Source organism: Euphorbia lathyris, chromosome 10 (assembly GCF_963576675.1).
Source record: "Euphorbia lathyris chromosome 10, ddEupLath1.1, whole genome shotgun sequence".
In the NCBI taxonomy this organism is placed as follows: Eukaryota; Viridiplantae; Streptophyta; class Magnoliopsida; order Malpighiales; family Euphorbiaceae; genus Euphorbia; species Euphorbia lathyris.
Window position 1 is genome coordinate 2,841,385 of NC_088919.1, and position 20,906 is coordinate 2,862,290.

Genomic DNA, 20,906 nt, shown 5'->3' on the forward strand with positions numbered 1-20,906 from the left:
AAACAACCTACCAAAATACATAAAATTGTTTGACTTTACTAACAAACTTGTTTGGAAATCAAGTAATGCGAGTCAATTAACTGCCAAAACAGTTTGCTCATTTAGAAGCTAACTAAAGCCATATTTGTGGCTATGCATAACTCAGTAGAAAATATGTTACAAAATACTAAAATATTCAATAATTTATTAAACAAGTCATTTCATCAATATCATAATACATATATATATACAGGTTGCAATCATAATGTTTTTTTGGGCACGTTGATTTTCATTAAATCATTCGAAAGCAGAACTGAAGTTGTATATAAATCATTGAAACTACTCCCATTCTCCATCATCCATAACATCAGCTATCATTTCCTATGGCTTTCACAACCCAATTCCCATGCATTACTTTGGCACTAATCTTTCTTTTTGGAGCTTTGGCTTCTCAAGCCATGGCAGCTCGTACTCTCCAAGATGCATCAATGCAGGCACAGCACGAGCAATGGATGACTCACTATGGACGAGTTTACAAGGACTCTACTGAGAAGGAGATGCGATTCAACATCTTCAAGCAAAATGTTCATCTCATTGAATCCTTCAACAAAGATGAAGCCAAATCATACAAGCTAGGCATTAATCAGTTTGCTGATCTTACTAATGAAGAGTTCAAAACCTCAAGAAACGGATTCAAGGGCCATATGTGCTCTGAACAAGCAGGTCCTTTCAGGTATGAAAACATTAGTGCAATCCCAACTTCAATGGACTGGAGAAAGAAAGGTGCAGTTACCGCTATTAAGGACCAGGGCCAGTGTGGTAAGTTCTGCAATTTTATAGTACTACAATGATAAACTTTTTAATTGGCTAATTTATCCATTGAACTTGCTTTCACAGGATCGTGCTGGGCATTTTCAACTGTTGCTGCAGTGGAAGGAATTACTCAGCTAACAAGTGGCAAGTTGATTTCACTTTCAGAGCAAGAACTAGTTGATTGTGACACTAAGGGAGAGGATCAAGGTTGTGAAGGTGGACTCATGGATGATGGTTTCAAATTCATCATAGGGAACCAAGGAATAACGACTGAAACTAACTATCCTTATGAGGCTGCAGATGGAACTTGTAACACAAAAGAGGAGGCTAACCATGCAGCCAAGATCACCGGTTACGAAGATGTACCAGCAAATGATGAGGGGGCATTGACGAAGGCAGTAGCAAACCAACCAATTGCAGTTGCAATAGATGCAAGTGGTTCTGAATTTCAGTTCTATTCAAGTGGGATATTTACAGGATCATGTGGGACTGAACTGGATCATGGTGTTACGGCTGTTGGGTATGGATCCAGCAGTGGAATGAATTATTGGGTGGTAAAGAATTCATGGGGAAGTCAATGGGGAGAAGAAGGGTACATAAGAATGCAAAAGGATATCGATGCAAAGGAAGGACTTTGTGGCATTGCAATGCAAGCATCTTACCCTACTGCCTAAATCTCCTAATCACACATGCATCCAAAAATCAGTACATAAACAACATAGGGTATATGCTTGGCTTTAGTAATTATAGTATGTTCTGCTATTTTGTTTATAATTTCAGTCGTATGTGTGCAATCCTCGCACCAGTTGCAAATCTGTATATCCTTTCCTACTTATAATATAATGTGCATTTGGATAGACGGTCCAACCTAAGTATTGTGGCAATATGGTTTATGAGTTCTAAAAATTCTTTAAGAAAACAAGAACATGGGAAATAAAACACAATATCAGAAGTTTGAACATTGTAGAAAAAGTGAGACTAAGAAACAAACTAAGATTAGCATACAAAAAGCATGCAAGAATTTCTGGATTCCTAAATTTACTCGAGACGTAAAAGAGATTCACTACTAAACTTTCAATGGCGAACCAATTCAAAAGAGAGGACAGAATCCATAACCTGGATCCGTCATTGCATTCAAAAAGAATACATCTAAAAACTACGACATAGGCTAGCACATATGCAACCAAAGTTCACAGACAGCAAGGAGAAAATGAAGGCTTTGCCTTTGGTGAATCTTAGGCAGCCCAAGAAAGATGGAATTCATGTGAACATTTAAAGCCCAGGATTAACTCAAACAACTCTAAATCAATTGAAAATTAGTTTATGATACATCATGTGCTAAATACTGAAGAAATGAAAAAATTTAGAAAAGAATTAAGGAAACATAGGGGGAAAGGTGATTTATGGCTATAAAGCAGTCCTATACAAGCTTTATGCAACAGTCACAATTAGCCGTTACCTCTGTATTTTGCTGTCAGTGTATAAACATGTCCAACCAACAAGTAAACTTCATACATCACTTAAGATTCCATGAACTGAAAGGGGTGGTGGGCTCGTTTTTGTCGTTCCAGCTCCTGCAACAGTAGGTTCTATATCAATAAGAAAAGGGTCTCACAGTCAATAAAGCATGCAAATGCTTGAGGAAATCATCAACAGATATTGTTTATTGCGACGGTTTTTAAGACGGCTATTTTGCGACCGTTTTGCAAAATTTTCAACCAACAGCTGTGTTTACATAGAGGCAGTTTAACTGCCTCTAGGACATTTTTAAAAATATATATATATTTTTTTTTGATTTTATATTTAATGTTTGAATATTCTTTAATAAAATATATAATTAGAAAATATCGTTAATAATTTTTCTCCTTCTTTCATTGGAGAAGTTTTCTGCTTCTCATGGGAGCTATGGTTTTCTCCTTCTCGTGGGAGCTACGGCTTGTGGTTTGGTTATTTTGAGGTTTGTTTTCTCTCTCTCAGAACTGTCTTCTCTCTCTCAGATCTGTCTTCATTCTATCTCGGATCTATTCTCTCTCTCAGATCGATCTTCTCTCTCTCAGATCTGTCTTCTCTCTCAGATCTGTCTTCATTCGATCTCAGATCTATTTTCTCTCTCTCAGATCTGTCTTCTCTTTCTCAGATCTGTCTTCTCTCTCTCTCAGATTCGTCTTCTCTCTCTCAGATTGTCTTCTCTTTCTCAGATCTGTCTTCTCTCTCTCAGATCTATCTTATCTCTCTCAGATCTGATGGCGAAAGACAAAGAGAGAGAGAGAGACCTAGGGTTAGGCGGACCTTGGAGGGGGGCGGTGATGGCGGCAATTCCGATCTTGGTGAGGTGGATCGGGCGGCTGGGGTAGGGCGGGCGTTGGATCTGGTGCAGGATGGAGTGTCGGCTGGCGGCGTTGTGGCTTCGGCAGGGGATGCAAGGGAGAAGAGGGGGCATGGCGAGCGGGTGAGGGACCGCTCCCGGGAGCGGGGTCAGGGGGCTTGGCAAGGGTCCGATGGGTTAGATCCGGCAGGATGCGGCGCCGGTTTAGGGGATTGGGGGGCTGGAGGGGCCTGGGATCGTGGGGACAGGGGCGTGGCGCCTGGATCGGTTGCCTTGCTTGCGGCTTCGGCTGGGACGCAGGCGGCGCCGCTGGAGGGGGATTCATCGACAGGGAGGTTGGACGAGCGGTGCCCTGTGCCTGGGGCAGTGGTTGCAGGATGTTTGGGGGGTGGGCGCATGGGATCGGGTGACGCGGTTGCCCGCCCCTTGCTCCCCGCGATCCCGGATGGACGGGTGGGCAAGTTGCCGCCTGCGGACTGTGCGACGCCTGTCCTCCCTGCCGATGGCACCGGGCACCGCAGGGGGCCTGCCGATGCTGGGGCTGGGCGTTGGCCTGGTTTTTCCGGCATTGTGCCTGGCATTAATTGTCCTATTTCGGTCAGTGCTGGGCATGATATTCAGGGACAGGGGAACATGGCCTCCCCCAGGACAGCAGTTGGCAATAACGGGATAGGTAAAGGGTCTTGGAAAGACACTGTTATGGGAGTGGTTGAGGAGGAGCTCTGCTTTGAGGAAGTGGAGATGGTAGGGGATTCTGCGGATCTTTTCTCTGATTCGGACGAGGAGGATGGTGTCCAGGATGATCCTCTTTGTCCGGTTATTAGACTGTCTTCGGAAGAGAAGAGGGAACTCAGAGAGAAGTGGAAGGTGTCTTTGATAGTTAAGGTGTTGGGGAAGAGGATCAGCTTTAATTATTTTGCCCAAAGGATTCAAGCCCAGTGGGCTAGGAAAGGGAAAGTCAGTATTACTGACCTTGAAAATGACTTCTATGTCATCAAGTTTACTAGAGTTGAGGATTACAATACTGTGATCAAGGGGGGCCCATATATTATTTCCAACCACGTTCTGGCTTTACGGCCTTGGGTTCCTAATTTTAATCCCCATGATTCCACTGTTAACAGGATTTTGACTTGGGTTAGGTTTCCGGGCCTTCCCATTGAGTATTACAGTGAGAAATTCCTAAGCAAAATAGGAGGCATGGTTGGGAAGGTCCACCATGTGGATAAGACTACTATTGGTGCCATTAGGGGCAAGTTTGCTAGGGTTTGTGTGGATGTGGATCTTGCGAAACCCTTATTATCTAAGTTCTGTGTTCAGAACAAGGTGTTCTTTATCGAATATGAAGGCTTACATAACATTTGTTATGATTGTGGCATTTATGGTCATTCTCAGGAAGGTTGCCCCAAAAGGGAGAGTGTTTTGAAGGAGACTGTTATGGAGAGTGGGAGTATTTCTGTAGGTAACCAAGGGAATGAAGGAAACTTCGGTCCTTGGATGGTAGCTAAACGGACTACTCGTCGTAGAACTCAGCCTCCTATTATGCAGAATCTTCCTCCTGATATTATCAAGAAGGAGATTTCCGCTCCTTCTAAGCCTATGGCTGCCCCTAGTGTGAAGGAGAAGCATATCCCCAAGGCTAGGGAGAGGCTGGTACCAGCTTAGCTCTTAGGTCTGGCTCTAGGTTTGGTGCCCTATCTATTGAAGACGTTCATGAGCCTGTCCAGGGAGATGAGCTTATGGAACACAGTTTGCCGGGTCTGGAGTCTGTTGTGTCTTCTAAGCTAGTGGTTGATTCTGTTAATCCCCTCTTTGCTTCTAAGAATGAAGCTCGGGGGGGGGGGGGGGGGGGGGGGGCCTGGTTCAGGCGGCCCGAAAGATGAAGGAAACTAATGAGGGTAGTTCTTCTATTCTTACTGGTGGACCTGGAATTGGGAATCCAATGGGGGTTATTAAACCTGGCTTGAAAAAGCCAAAGGGCAAACAAAAAAGCATCCAGAATTCCTTGGCTTTTTCAGAGAAGAGGGGACCTGCGGGTACCTCGGTGAGGCTCTCAGGAGCCCCTAGTAAATACCTGGCTTAGGTAGGTTGGTGCGGTCAGTCTCCTCCTTTCTATGGACTTGTTGTGCTGGAATGTTAGGGGTGCGGCTAGCAAGGCTACCCGTATCCATATTAATGACCTAATTAAACAGTTTAACCCCTCGTGTTTTGCTTTACTGGAAACTAAGATTAGTGGAGAGAAAGCAGATGAGGTGGTTAATAAGTTTAAGAACTGGAGGTGTGTTAGATCGGAGGCTACTGGCCGAGCTGGTGGGATCTGGCTTTTCTGGAGGCCAGATCGGATTCATTTTGATGTTATTAGTATCGATAAGCAGTTCATTCACTGTAAAGTGAGCATTTCTGGTATTACTCCCTTCTTGACTACCCTTGTGTATGCTGATCCGATCTTAGTTAATCGCAAACGGCTGTGGGAGATCCTCTTTTCGATGAGTGGCAGCATCTCTGAGCCCTGGTTTATTGCGGGAGACTTTAATGATATCGGCCTTATGAGTGACCAGAGAGGAGGTTCCAATCATTATGTTAATCGCTGTCTTCACCACAAAAATAATATGGATTTATGTGGGCTTTCCGACTTGGGGGCTTCAGGTCATAGATTCACTTGGAAACGCAATAGTACCTTTGTTCGTTTGGACAAGGTCTATGCTAATGTGGTTGCCCTGACTTCTTTCCCTGAGTGTTCTGTTTTAAATCTTCTGTTCCGTCATTCGGACCATTGCCCTATTTTGTTTAGACTTTTGAGAGGCAACCGGCCTAGGGGGAAGAGACCGTTCCGGTACCAGCTGGCGTGGGAGTCCCATCCTAAGTTTAAGGAGTTCGTCCAAGATAATTGGAAACCTTATTCGAATGTCCTGCAAGCTTCTGAAGGGTTTAGAAAGAAGGTGCTTGGTTGGAATAAGAATGTCTTTGGGCACATTATTAGAAGAAAGAATAAGTTGTTAAAAAGGATGGAGGGCGTTCAGCGTAGGTTGGATGTGAGGTTTGATCACAGTTTAGATGGCCTCCTTAGAACCCTTCAGAAGGAGCTGGAAGCTGTGCTTAGGCAGGAGGAGCTTCTCTGGTTCCAGAAGTCTAGGAAATCCTGGATTAGGGATGGGGATCGTAATACCAGGTACTTCCATCTGTCTACTATGATCAGGCGGCAGAGGAATAGAATTGAGGCTATCAAAGATTCTGATGGGGAGTGGGTGTATGAAGATGAGGTGATTCGGAATTTGGCTCTAGAGTTCTATAAGGAGCTTTTCAAAGAGGATCCTGTTCAGCTGGAGAGGGCTCACTCTATTGCTACCTTTCCTTTGATCAGTGAGGATATCAGTCAGAGTGCCTTTCTTCCTATTTCCCGAAAAGAGATTGATCATGCCATCTTCAGCATTGGGGCGTCTAAAGCGCCTGGTATTGATGGTCTTCCAGCTGGCTTCTACCACAAGCACTGGGGTGTTGTGAATGAGGGTATCTATGAGTTTATCATAGGTGTGTTCAATGGGTCTAAGGATATTGAGCTGGTTAATAGAACTCTCCTGGTCCTTATTCCTAAAATTGATAAGCCTTCTTCCTTTTTGCATATGAGACCCATCAGTCTTTGTAATGTTCTTTACAAGACGATTACAAAAATTGTGGCTAATAGAATCCGTGGCATTCTTCCGGAGATCATTTGTCAGAATCAGGGTAGTTTTGTACCCGGTAGACAAATGATGGATAATGTGGTGATTGCCCAAGAAATGGTGCACACTATGAAGATTAGGAAAGGGAAGAAAGGCATTGTGGCTCTTAAGCTGGATTTGGAGAACGCCTATGATCGCATCAACTGGAACTTCCTGATGGAGAGTCTGGAGAGAGCTAGGATCCCGGACAGTTGGAGAAATCTTATTAAGGTTTGTATTACTTCTCTTGTGTTTCAGGTTATGGTGAATGGGGATATGTCGGAGGAGTTCTCTCCGGGTCGGGGCATCCGTCAGGGTGATCCTATGAGTCCCTTCCTTTTCGTTATTTCTATGGAGAGGCTGTCCCACCTTATTCAAGATGTCATTGATATTGGGAGTTTCCACCCGATGGCCATCAACAGTTTCTGTCCCCAGGTGACCCACTTATTCTTTGCGGACAATGTCCTTATCTTTCTTGAAGGTAATGAGGAGCAGTTGAGTGTCATTATGGATATTCTGGATTGTTTTTGTTCGGCCTCTGGTCAGAGACTTAATATCCAGAAATCTAGGATGATGTGCTCTAAGAATATGAATCCGAGAATTTGTAAAAGATTAAGTGATTTGTCTGGTATTCCTCTTACTAATTCTCTTGGGAAGTATCTGGGAATTCCTCTCCATAGTGAGAGAGTGTCTAAAGTTTCTTTTAAAGATACTTTGGACAAAGCCAATACGAGGTGTGCCACGTGGAAAGCCAAGACTCTCTCCCTCGCTGGCCGTCTGACTTTAATTCAATCTGTGAATTCCGCTGCTCCCAACCACATCATGCAGGCTTGTCAGCTTCCGAATCCTGTGCTTAATGATCTTGATAAGATTAACCGAAGGTTCCTGTGGGGGAAAGCTGCGGAGGGAAGAAAGATCCACCTGGTGCCTTGGAGTGAGGTTTGTCAGCCCAAAGATTCAGGGGGTTTGGGCATTAGGAGAGCTAAGGATAATAATAAAGTTTTATTAATGAAACTCCTTTGGCGTATGTGGCAATGCCCCTCCTCTCTCTGGGTTCGCCTTCTTTGTGGTAAGTATCGAAAAGATAAGATCTTTGGGGGCCCGAAAGAGAGAGTTATCAATTGTTCCTTCCTCTAGAAAGGGCTTAGCGCCGTTTTTGCTGAGTTTTGCTCGGGGGTTGGTCTGGATGTGGGTAATGGTAAGTCCATAAGCTTCTAGTTTGATACCTGGATTGGGGATAAACCTTTAGTGGATGTGTGCACTTTCCCCCCGCCTAGTGATATCCAAAACTGGAGGTTAGCCGATGTGGTGGACTCTGAAGGGGACTGGGTTTGGCCTAAATTTGATTCTTTCTTTAGCCTTGAGACTCTCCTTAGAATTAGAGGAGTGAAGGTGAGTAATCAAGAGGAAGACATGGATAAGCATTGCTGGGCGCTAACTAACAATGGAGTCTATTCTTGCAAATCTGCCTTTGAAGCGTTTTCCCTTAACAGGACTGATAATCCCTCGGATATTTGGAAGACCATTTGGTCCCTTAAAATCCCCTACCGCATGAGGAGCTTCCTGTGGCTGGGCGTTAAAGACAGATTACTTACTAACTCAGATAGATACAGAAGGCATTTGGCGACCTCTGGAGCTTGCGGTAGATGTAGAGGCCATGTTGAATCGTTGTGCCACGCTCTTAGGGATTGCCCTAAGAGTGAAGAGGTTTGGAAGAAAATTCTCCCTCATCATACTTTCTCTTCCTTCATGTCCCATTCTGTGAACGACTGGTTCTCAGATGGTATTAGGGGGAAGTTATTGTCTTATATGGAGCATGGGGACATTTTCTTTGCCATTATCTGTCATCAAGTGTGGAAATGGAGGAACGAGGAGATTTTTGATAATAAAGCTGTGCTTTTGCCTAACTTAGCTGAGTTCTTCTTGAAGAAACTCTCCTCTATTATTGATAGTTTCAAAGGTGAGTCCCTTGCCAGATCTTCCCCGAGTAGTGATGTCCACCTCGTGAGCTGGAGCAGGCCGAGAGAGGGGGTTGTGAAGCTGAATACTGATGGTTCCTGCCTCAGTAATGGTAAGATTGCTGCCGGAGGTGTTCTTAGGGATGCGGGAGGCGCCTGACTTTCTGGGTTTACCCAGAATTTGGGTTTGGGTTCTTCCTTCTCTGCGGAGCTCTGGGGCATTCTCTCTGGGATCCAGCTGGCGATTAGGCTGGGTGTTAAGAGGCTTTCTGTGGAGTCTGATAACTTGGAGGCCATCAATATGATTTTGGGTAGTCATGCCATGGGTCTTCATAGCCGCAACCTTATTAAAGCTATTAAGAGGCTTAGCCCCTCATTTGATATCCTTGAGTTCAGCCACATTTTCCGGGAGCAGAACCGTGTTGCAGATCACTTGGCGGCGGCAGGCCATGAGGGGGTGTTAGGTGTTTCTACCCTTACCGTTTCCCCTATCGCTCTTTCTCCTCTTCTTTTAGAGGATAGGATTAGGGTTAGCTTTCCTAGGCTAATCCCGGTGTAGTTGCTTGTTTTGCTTTGCTTTCCTTTCCTTTTCTACCAAAAAAAAAAAGAAAATATTGTTAATAAATCTCATCAAATCAACTAAATTTTTAATCCAAGATTAAGAACATACTTTCATATATTGTCTAATGAGGTCAATTTTCATTTCTTACAAAATATATCCAATATTGTCAAATAAGAACTAATACTTATAAAATGTCTTAGTGCCAATATACTGAGGCCATACAAAAAATAAGGCAGCACAAAAGTTGAAAAAAGTCTTGCACATTCATCTTTCTATCTTAAACTCGATAAACAAAAACAAAAAAACACTCCAACGAATCTTTTAACTTGAAGAGAACTTGGTGGAGAAGAATCTTTTAGTTTCTTGAAAACTCCACTCCCTCTGTTGTTGAAGAGGCCTGCTTGCAAAACATGTAATGTTACAGTTTAAGTTTAAGAAAATTTAGATAGAAATCAAGTTTTATTTGCCTGTCAACAAATATCAATTGTTGCTGTGTCTTTAGATAGAAATGAAGTTCCCATTCTAGAAAATGGGGAAATTGCAACTCTAATTTATCCACCATAATTAGTCTATCAAGCTCAGCACAAACTATAATGAAAACTACACCATTCTTATCAAAAGGCTTATAAGAAATATGCATGTAACATTGAAATTGAAAATGGAAGGCTTATCAAAAGGAAAACTGAATATGTATTTAGTAAAGTCTTACATGAGAAATGCTTCCATGGATTCAACTCTTCCTCTTAGCAACTTCATTCTGGGAGATGAACAACTAGATCCCTGTGTCAAGGGAAAAACACAAATTTGATAATAAGAATCTTTATATCACAATCCTTTTCAGACTTTCAGTGACCCTATCAATTAATGCATTTTCTTCTATTTCTGTTTCAGACTTTCAGTGACCCTGTCATTTAGTGCATACATGTATAAATATGTGTTACATTTTAAGTAAAAGTTTGTACAATGTACACTATAATCAAACTCATAAACAATATTTTGAATTTACCAATTATGCTAAGAGGAACTGATATAAATAGATTGACTCACCAGCTCTTCCATAGATTTTGTGTATTTTTCTTCTTCTTCTTCGGTTTCAGTGGGAATTTTGTAGCCTGTATTTTGTACTTGAATTCACAAATTCCCAAGATTTTCAGTGGGTTTTTACATCGTTCAAATTTGATGCTTAAAATTGGACAAAGATGAGAAAACAATTACTTGAATCTCCACAATTTATAGCAAACTCAAACTGTGAAAAAAGTTTTTACAATCATAACAACAGCAAAGGTCAATTTAATTGAAGAACAAGTTTGTCTTTCTCCACTTCCATTGCTTTCCATAACCCATGAATCATTTGCTTGAAAGACACATGATTTGGAGCAAAACCCAGTTTTAACATCCTATCTTGAAGCTCTATTAACTTGTTAGCATCATCATTAAACTCACAAAAGGTTTTGATAAGGATGTTATAACTCTCAGTATCAAAAATTTGAAATTTCCTGGCAAAGAATTCCATTAAAGATTCTGCTTTCCCAACATCCTTTTCTCTGCAAAACATACTCACTAATGCCTTGCATATTTCTGGATCACCACATTGAACCATCTCTTCCATCAAACATTCTGCCTCTCTACTTTTACCCATTCTGCATAAACAACATATGAGAGCTTTATAGGTAGTAAGATTGGGCTTTAGATTCCTCTGCAGCATATCAGCTTTTAAAAGTAATCCATCTGCTACTGAATCTTTTTTGCACAGAGTTTCAATGAGTTTACAATAGGTTTCAACACTAGGAGCATAACCCCGACGCAAAACTCTTTCCAGGAGACTTTTTGCAGCAAATGGACGGTCTTCTTCACATACACAAACTATTAGATAATCATATATATCCCAAGAAATTGGAACACCATATCTCTCAAGCTCAACAACCAAATTTAATGCTGAAATCATCCTACCCTCTTTTTTATGTCCTTCCACAAGAACCCGGCACGTAAAACTATCAGGGCAAATCCTGCTTCCTATCATCTCATGTAACAAGGACCTTGCCTCATGCATCTTTCCTTCCTTACAATAAGCACAGATAAGAGTATTAAACGAAACAATGTCCAGATTCAACCCCCTGTGGATCATTCTATGGAAGAGCTGGTGAGCCTCTCTTAACCTCCCTTCTTTGCAAAGACCATTCATCAATGTTGTATAAGAAACCAAATCAGGAAACACACCTCTTCTATACATTATCCTGTATAAGTAAAATGCATCACTCAATCTTTGCTTTCTGCAATAGCAGCTGATTAGTGTATTATAAGTCACAATATCTGCCTCAAACCCTTCTTCCTCCATCTTCTCCAGGAAGATATTTGCCTTACTGATATCCTCATCCTGGCACAAAACATGAATTAGTATGTTAAAAGTACAAGTATTTGCGTGTATCCCAACTCTCCCCATCTCTGCATAAACCTGCCAACATTCATCAATACAATTCAACTTCAACAACCCATTCAAGAGACAATTAGTAGCAATCACACTTGGAACATAACCAATCTCTACCATCTTCAAAAACGACCTAAAACCCTCTCTAATCATGCCCTCTTTGACATATGCCTTGATTAGCATATCGAAAATGACAGGGTCCCAATTGCAATCTTCACAGCATAAAACCAGACTTCGAAATAGATCTTCACTAGGTGAGGAACTTCTAATCAATTCGACTAAAAACACCATAGCTTGTTTGAATTCCTTTGACCAAGCAAGTATGTGAAGAAGGAAACAGTAGTTCTGGTTCGAGGGTTTAAGAGCCAGGTCATTTCTGACCCAATTGAAGAAAGTAATTGCTGCAATAGAATCAGACTGACATCTCAACAAAACCCTGGAGATTTCATTGGTACCCAGATGAGGGAGGAGCTCTTTGATATCATATTGAAGATGGGTTAATCGAGAGTTGTCTTCTCTGAGGGAGGAGTAAATGATAGTGACTATGTTGTTGGGGTTTTGGGTTTTAGGAAGGAGATGGTAGAGAGGGTTTGACAGTGCTTTTGAGTTAGAATTCGATATTATCTGAAGAGCATAAGAACTAGAAGAAGAAGAGTAGGGTAATTGCGATCCCAAATTGCTCAAAAATTGCTTTGGAGGACCCTTAGATGCAAAAGTTATTGAATTTATAAGAATTTTGTTCGAATTTCTAATCATTAGCTGCTTAATAGTCATGAATAACAGATAGATAGGGAGAGAGAGGTACCAGACTTAAGTTTGAAGAATCTAGCGAACACTTGGAAACTACAGATCTTTATCTCATTATAAATACTTGTATCTGTCTCCAATTTCCCCCACAACGTGTTTGGAGTTGCTTTTAACTTAAAAGCTGGTTTTAGCACTTAACCTATATAACCTATAAAAAAATTCATGTAAATACCCAATTCATAGTAAAATAAATAATAAGGCAAGCTTGAATTAAAGATCAAATCAACAATAATAATAAAACAATTCATGTAAATACCCAATTCATAGTAAAATAAATAATAAGACAAGCTTGAATTAAAGAGGCCGCTCCTAAGACTCGAACCCGTGACCTCTCGGTCACACGACAACAACGTTTACCGTTGCGCCACTAAAAAATATTTAAGCACCTATTTTCTTAAATTTTCTTAATTAAGTCCCTGAACTTTCACGATTCTAACGATTAAACTCATGACCTCTAATTTTGATATACATTGAGCCTTTTATTAATAGATTAGCTAACCAAACTGTTAGTGGGGGAGGACATAGTTGTCAAATCGAGATTCGACTCGTGAATCGAAATCCTGAATTTTTGAATTGTGACTCGTGAATCGAAAAGAAAAGAAAAAAAGCTGCATAAAAGAATGGTCATTTCAGGATTCATGTAACTTAAATGCCAGATAGACAAATAATTATGAACTTTTAGCTTCTAAGGTAATACATCCTTGTATGGCCTTAGGCAGAAACAAGGTATAACACTAAGTGAATCAGGCGCAATTTTATCTAAAATACTATTGGTGTTAAAATGATGTCTTTGTCAATATGAAATTCTTCAAAATACCAAAATCAAAAGCATGGAAATTTATTTATTCCTGCTTATCCTAAATCAATCAGAGAAAACACAACAGTGGACTCTTCTAGGTATAGACTTATGTATTATGTACTATAGAAAATTGCAGTTTCTATAGTACATAACCCGTATCGTTTCATTTTTTTAAAGTACCTTTAAGAAAATTGAAGTAACAATCTGTCTGCCAAGACAATTTAGAATCGCAGCAGCCAACTTGTTTCAATAACAATAACATCATACGAATTCAAATCCTTGCACCTACTTAACAGCTTTTAATCAAAAAAAAGAAATCGCCATAATAAGATGCCCAATAGACCAACTACTGATATATCAAATCATGAACCATCAATCTTGACTCAAGCACCGAATATAAAAGAACAAATATCAACGTAATTTCTAAGTTTGCATCAACTGACTTGTGTAAGCACTCTACTCTGTCTAATTAATAATCTACGAACTATGTTACATGGACACTCCTCTAAAGTAGCGTTCTCTGCATTTTGTATCCGTGTCCGTGTCTGTTTTCATGTGAAGGCTATTTTATGAAGATTATGTTTTAGAAATAATGTTCCGCAATGTGCGCCAAATAGAGCCACACATTAGACACTAGCCTAAACAAAACCGTATAGCCAAGAGAAAGAATCAAAATTAAACAATGAATATCAACCATCAATTTATGAAGATGCAAACATGAAAAGTCCAAAAACACTAACACACCAAGCCAAAGCCTATAATTCAAGCAAACAAGCAAACTTCAAAGCCACATATAAATGGGAGAAAAACCATGGAGTAGGCAAAACTGAAACTAAACCCGAAACACCAGACACTAACAGCAAAATTGCCAATGAGCAATACAGACAAAACATAAGTAGAACAAGAGGCACCATATAAGCATATTACTTATTAGTTATTAAATTAACACGGGAACCATGAAAATGGCTCCTTCTTTAGTAAGATTATATGAACAAATGCCTGAACCACAAAAATGCCAATTTTCCTTTGTTTTTCCATCTAAACCCATACTCCATCTCTTCTTCTTCTTCCTTCCAATCTTTCATTAGACAAATCATAAAATCTAACATAGAATGATACAATTAAACAAATTAGGTTTTCATCAGACTGAAATGCAAATTAGGGAGCTTACTAGTTGTTGTTTCATTTGATTTTGTGGAAGATTGTCGAATTGAAGCTCACCAGAGTAAAAGAGTGGAAGCAAAGGGCTTGATAGACCACCAGGATCTCATGTGTAACAGCTGCTTGGGATCGCCTTAATAGTATCGATTTCCTGGTGACAAACAAAACGATTCAGGAACTGACAACTCGTGTATTTGAAGAGATAGAGAGAAACGATGGAGGTTTTTCTTCGCGGTAGAGAGGGGTTCGAATACACAGTTACATGGGTTTAGGAATGTAAATGAGTCGAGCCAGTTCGCCCTATAAAGTCCATCCGCATTCAATTCGATTTATAAACGAGCCGAGTTTGAGTACGCTGAAACTCCATTCGAAAGCTTTCGATTTTTTTTTAATAATAGTATTTCTATAAAGCGAGAAATGTAAAACAACGTAATAATTTTGTTAGTTTTATAGATTTCAAAAATATGAATTTCGTATTAAAGAAATTTCAAATCAATAGAATTAATAAGTTGTTCGCGAAACGAAGTTCATGAACAGAATTAACAAACTACTTGCGAACAAAGCTCGTGAACAATTTTACGAACAGCTCACGAACAAGATATTAAGCTCGATTTTATCAATTTTCTGACGAGCCGACATTAGACTTGGCTTACATCTTTAAAAGTTTCATTTTTTAGTTTTTTATATTTTTGTTTAATAAAAATTCTTTATTATTTTCCTTTTTTTTTATTTTTTTCTTATTGTTGTGAGCATTTAAGAAATATTAATGAGAAAATATTATAACATTTAGGAATATTCCTTAAACAATTTTGCCTTCAACAAAGATTTGGCTTGCATAATTATGGTGTCGAAGGAAAGACAAACGTTTAATAGCAAATCATTGTGGATGGTGCTTCATCTAGTTATAACCCGTGCGACGAAGATCTATTTCTTCCTTTTCACACTTGCATCTTACCGCTTTCTACTTTTTAACTCTTTTCCGGTTACTATAATTACATAATTTGTCTTAAACCTCTAAAATTTGTCGAGAGCTTAAGAATTTAGACAAGATGTACCTGAATAAGGAGGCAGAACTGGAGAATCAGGTCGAGGCCATGAAGACGACCCTTACCCAACTCGAGATATTGGAGCAAGATTTGTTTGTTGTCGAGGATCCAAAAGAGTTAAAGCTGGGGCGAAAAAGAATGCAAAAATGCTCTTCAAAAGGTCGTTTAGGTTGACGAAGTTGAGAGTGTTGTGCGTGAAAGGCAGCAAATAATTCATATCATATTGGGAATCTTAAAAGGTTAGAGGAGGACCTTCAGCGTGCAAGGGCCGAATGAGATAAGCTACGCAGTTCGCGCAATTATCATGAAAGCGTGTCTCATGCCTTGAATGACAAAGTATCGTGTCTTGAAGAACTGCTGGCTGAAGAGAAGGACAATATGGCCACTTTAACTTGTGACCTTTAAAATGAAAAGGAGAAGATGTCCACTCTGCAAAATAATGTTCAGCGAGCGCAAATGTTGAACAGTTGAATGCCACCATGGCTCAGCTGAATGATAATTTAAAAACTGAGGCGGAGAAGGCTATTCTGCTTGGAATCTGAAGATGCGCTCGGTATCAGGTTGCCTTTTGTAAGAACTCAATGCGAGGCATCTAGATGTAGATTTTCAATTTCGGGTCAATTTGCTTCCACCTGAAGATGATGAAGAGGGTGGCAAAACCACTAAGAAGTGAGAGTTTTCCCATGTAACTTTAGGATAATGTATTTTGTTTATCTTTTGGGGTAAATTACATACGTGGTGTACAACCTTTATCCATAATCACACTTTGGTGTACAACCAAAATTTTGTCACACTAAACTGTACAACCTTTTAGTGACCTCCCACTAAAGTGTACAGCTGGTAATTTTGACCGGTCAACGTCTGGTCAACACGCTACCTCATCACTTTTAACCTCATAACAAACAAAAATGGGTCACACCTAATATTAAAAGACTAATTCAGCCTTAATTATATTTATTTTATTTTTTATTTTTCTTTTATATTAATTTCATCTTTTCTCTCTCCTAAATTCTCTCTCATATCTCTCAATTCCGCCTCCACCACTACCAGTCACTCCTGCTTCCGTCTCCAGCTCTTCCATTGTCTTCACCAATGATAAAACATAAGAATATTATCAGATATAAAATTTCAATTAATTAAAATCCATTCACATCAATAGATTTTCCTCAAATTAAAAAGAAGAAAACTAGGAAGATGAAAAGGTTGAGTACAAATTTTGTATTTCTACTCTTATTATAAGTGAAGTCGGTGTTCTCTCATCTCTGTCAGACATTTCAAAATCGAGCTAAAACTGAGTTTGAGATCGGAAACAAAGGGTGAGTGGCGGGAGTGCAGACGGAAAAGGAGAACCTGATGTAGGAGTAGGAGATGGAGGAGAGTTAACAGTAGCCGGAGATGGAGCATTCACCGGAGGAGGAGTAGCAGTACTCGACGGAGAAGGAGAAGAAATCGGCGGTTTCACAACTGGAGTTGGAGTAGGAGCAGATACTACTGGTGGTGGTGTAGTAAGCGGCGATCTAGTAGGTGAAGCTGAAGGTGATGAAGACGACGACTGTGTGATTGCGGATCTGGCCATCAACACCATTATCAAACAAAGAGAAAAGCATGAGCTCGCCATTTTTTAATTCTCAAATTAATCAGAGAGATAAAAATTGAGAAAGAGGGAAGAGGCGGAGGTGAAGATGGAAGAGGCAGAGGCATAAGCGGTGAAGACGATGGAAGAGCCGGAGGCAGGAGAGAGAGATAGGAGAGAGAATTTAGGGGATTAATGTGAAAGAAAAATAAAAAATAAAAGAAAATATAATTAAGGATAAATTAGTAATTTAATATTAGGTGGGATCCATTTTTATTTGTTAGGGGGTTAAAAGTGATGAGGTGGCATGTTGACCGGTCAAAATTACCGGCTGTACTCTTTAGTGAGAGGCCACTAAAAGGTTATACAGTTTAGTGTGACAAAATTTTGGTTGTACACCAAAGTGTGATTATGGGTAAAGGTTGTACACCACATATGTAATTTACCCTTATCTTTTGAAAAGTTCTAATATATATCTTATTTGGAATAGAAAATCGTTAATTCTCTTCTTGTTCCGTTTGATTGATTCATTAATATTTTTACTTCAGTTTCGTAGACTACATGATAAGTAGATCATATGTTCCACTATTAATCATCGTAATTATGCAAAGTATTGTGAACTTGGTACGAATCGAAATCGTTTGAGCGAACATGTGAGAGACAATGCATTTTTAGATTGCATCAACTAAATATCATGATTGGAATCCTTGTAGCACTAATACGATCAACCTTTAATATAATCAAAACAATTCTAAGTTAAGAGTGAAATGATTTTTTTTATTGATGAACAATTGCCTAATGGTAGGATTTTTAAGGAAATACGTAACTTTTAAACTTTTGCTGAAGGGAAAGTTACAAGGAAAAATAGATTTCCCGTCTATTGATAAAACTTGCGTAAAGAAATGACATTCCAAGTTTAAGAAATTGGACTCCTAAAAACTTCCTTTAATCAGTAGGTATGCATGTTGACACATTCTGTTATCTAGAAGGGATCCTCCCAATTACGTCTCGTCTTTCCCATTCCAGCTAACGACCAGGAGGCATCCATTTTGTGAAGGACTGGGTCTCTAAGGCAAATTTCATTGCTCGAACTTTTTATTTTATCATTAGTGGTTTTCATTCTTTGACGATAAGCTGTCATTTTAGCTACCACTTGCTCTTTCTTCTCTTCAAGGAGATTCAACTTTTTTCACATATTTTCTTCGTTATCCATTTCGGAATATAAGATTTTCCTTGGACTAGATGCTCCTATACTGCTATTTCTACAAGGATGAAGGCATCTGTTTTATATGTGTGAGTGAATAGGGTTTCTCTTGTAGCTATACTAGGCGTTGTTCAGTGTTCCTATAAGATGCTTTGTAGCTCTTCCAGCCACAATGTTTTTAGCTTGTTAAATCTCTTCTTTAGTCCTTACATTGTTGAGTTTGTTATGTTGTTCATCATGTTAGTCTAAGGGTATGACACAAAAGTAAACCGAAGCTTTATGATTTGTGTTGAACTACTTACAATTATCAGTGGTGATAGTGTCAGGAACACTGAACCTATATAAAATTACTTTTTGTATGAAGTTTATAATTTGTGTTGAAGTGATGGTAGAGGTCGGCTCAACTTCAGCCCATTTGGTAAAATGGTCGGTTGCCACTTTCAAGTATTTTTTTTTCTTATTATTGGCTATAGGAAAAGCTCCAACCATGTCGATCCCCAATGTGACAAAAGGCCATGTTGGTTGGTTAATTCTCATGGTCAAAGTTGGAGATCTGATCACTGGTGCATATTTTTGATAAGTTGAGCATTTTTTGATGAAGTTAGCAACATATTTTAAGGCATCTTTGGGCAATAACAAACTTGTAGTTGAACTTTCTTGGCCAATACGTCCTTTCCTTTATGGATGCTGCAAATTCCTTCATGACAACATTCAACCCACAAATGTTATACTAATAAGGAGATCCAATAAAGCCAGACAACAACCAAACTATCTCCAAGATTAACACACATCATTGCTTACTCACACCTCATTGCCAACTACACATAATACACCTCATCTATTGTAAAAAAAAAAACATTTGTCTTATTACAATTTATTTGGTTTGATTCGCCTCGTGCCTATTCTTATAGCCTTACAGATTGCTGACATTTTCACAAAATATTAACATTCTCCTCAATTTATTTATTCGGTATTTAAATGTAGCATTTACCATTTGTTCCCTACCAAGTTTGTGTGTGTGTGCAACATACAATACCACTTTCACTAACTTTCAGTGACTCCTTCCCTCCCGCCAAATACATCAACTGTCATCTTCTCATTCTCACCATTGGTCGGGCGGATCATCCTTTTAGTGTGCACACGTCCTCTTTTTACTTTTACCATTTTGTTCCTTCTCTTTCCTAGTCTATTAGTGCTTAAAGCCTCTGATGTCGTATGGTTCTTATCCCATGAGTATCTACACATTGGCCGTGTTTGGTAATAGTTGATAGCTGATTACATGAGTTGTTAGCTTTTGTGCAAATTTATTTGGTAAAACTTAACTGATTATTAATAGCTGTTTGAATAAATGACAAATAAAGACATGATAAAATATTTATTTGGGGTTAAAGAGTAATAATTAGGAGTAAAAATATCCTTTAAAAGAGATTGAGCAATAAGCTAATTGAAAAAGCTCATAAAATGAGCTTTTTCAAAATTAGTTTTTTGGAACCAATAAATTCTTTTAAAAATCTCTTTACCAAAAACCACTGTTAGAAGTTTGATTAGTCAAAACCTTTAAAGTGGCACAAACCTTTAATTTTATCCCGAAAAGCTAAACTTTAACTATATGACAACAATAGTTCATGTCAAAAAAAAGTTGCAGAATATTTTTTTTTATGTAAATATATTTTTAGTGAAATTAAAATCTTGGGAAAAGTACAAAAATAAACCTTGTGGTTACACTCATTTTCGAACAACACCCATGTGGTTTAAAAGTTTGCAAAGTGGTATCATGTACTTCATTCCGTTAGCAAACAAATACCAAATTGACTAACGGTGTTAAAAGTAAAAGGGAAAAGAGTTAATTTGGTTCTTATATTTATTTACTTTTATAAATTAATCCCATAATTATCTAATTATCACAAACAAACCACAAAATAAAAAATAAAAATCAAATATATCATCTTCTCCATCTATCTTTAATTTCTTTTTTTTTCTTTTCTCTCTCTCCTCTCTCTTAATTTCTCTCTAAAATAAAGCTGTACTCAAACTTTGCTTCATCTTATAAGATTTGATGCACATTAAAATTAATGAAATGAATTACAAATAACATGAAAAATAAAAACAAAAACAGATTTCCTTCACATTTAACTTTGGAATAAAAAGAATGAAAAAATAGGAACAAAACATAAAGAACTAGTTGACAGCACTGCAGATCTTCCTAATTTGGTCAGCATTTGGATTGAGAAGATTTCCCATTTTGATCATAGCAGTTCCAAAATCAGAGCTGAAAGTAGAAGGGCTCCTGCTATAATCCGACACAATGCTATCAGTAGAGCCTCCACTAAAAAGGATTTGATCAGATTCAAGAAGACCTTTCTTAATCAGATTCTTGAAATAATTATTATCAAAAGAGTTAGGCGTAACCAGATCAAGTGCAGCCAAATTCCCATCACCGCCCGTCGTTGGAGAGCTGTTTGTTCGCTGTCGATGGATGGAGTCTCGTCTAGCAAAATTGAAGCATCGCATCGTTGAACAAAGCAGTCGTGGAAGTGGAGACGAATGAGAGAAGCAAC

At 39.1% G+C, this 20,906-nt stretch overlaps 2 protein-coding genes across 4 annotated transcripts; one reads left to right on the forward strand and one right to left on the reverse strand.

Moving 5' to 3' along the window:
* Nucleotides 1-362: 362 nt before the first annotated feature.
* Nucleotides 363-1,466, forward strand: LOC136210008 (senescence-specific cysteine protease SAG39-like). The gene is made up of 2 exons (XM_066001668.1): nucleotides 363-798; nucleotides 877-1,466. The coding sequence occupies exons 1-2, from the start codon at nucleotides 363-365 to the stop codon at nucleotides 1,464-1,466; spliced, it is 1,026 nt and encodes a 341-aa protein (XP_065857740.1).
* Nucleotides 1,467-1,999: 533 nt separating this feature from the next.
* LOC136210006 (pentatricopeptide repeat-containing protein At5g40400) lies at nucleotides 2,000-14,805 on the reverse strand. Of its 3 annotated transcripts, XM_066001666.1 has the most exons (5): nucleotides 14,536-14,805; nucleotides 10,381-12,713; nucleotides 10,043-10,113; nucleotides 9,252-9,362; nucleotides 2,000-2,366 (listed from the first exon to the last, which is right to left on the reverse strand). In XM_066001666.1, exon 2 carries the CDS (start codon nucleotides 12,530-12,532, stop codon nucleotides 10,619-10,621), a length of 1,914 nt encoding a protein of 637 aa, XP_065857738.1. In that variant the 5' UTR covers nucleotides 12,533-12,713; nucleotides 14,536-14,805; the 3' UTR covers nucleotides 2,000-2,366; nucleotides 9,252-9,362; nucleotides 10,043-10,113; nucleotides 10,381-10,618. The 3 variants fall into 3 exon arrangements, with proteins under 3 accessions (XP_065857738.1, XP_065857739.1, XP_065857737.1); XM_066001667.1 differs by lacking the exon at nucleotides 9,252-9,362 and having other exon boundaries at nucleotides 14,586-14,805; XM_066001665.1 differs by lacking the exon at nucleotides 9,252-9,362.
* Between the last annotated feature and the right edge of the window lie 6,101 nt (nucleotides 14,806-20,906).

Bases quoted from the DNA above. Each gene is read 5' to 3' on its own strand.
- LOC136210008 (XM_066001668.1), top strand. From the start codon at position 363: ATGGCTTTCACAACCCAATTCCCATGCATTACTTTGGCACTAATCTTT. The intron at 799-876 runs GTAAGTTCTGCA...TTGCTTTCACAG, and splicing joins TAAGGACCAGGGCCAGTGTG to GATCGTGCTGGGCATTTTCA.
- LOC136210006 (XM_066001667.1), bottom strand. From the start codon at position 12,532: ATGACTATTAAGCAGCTAATGATTAGAAATTCGAACAAAATTCTTATA.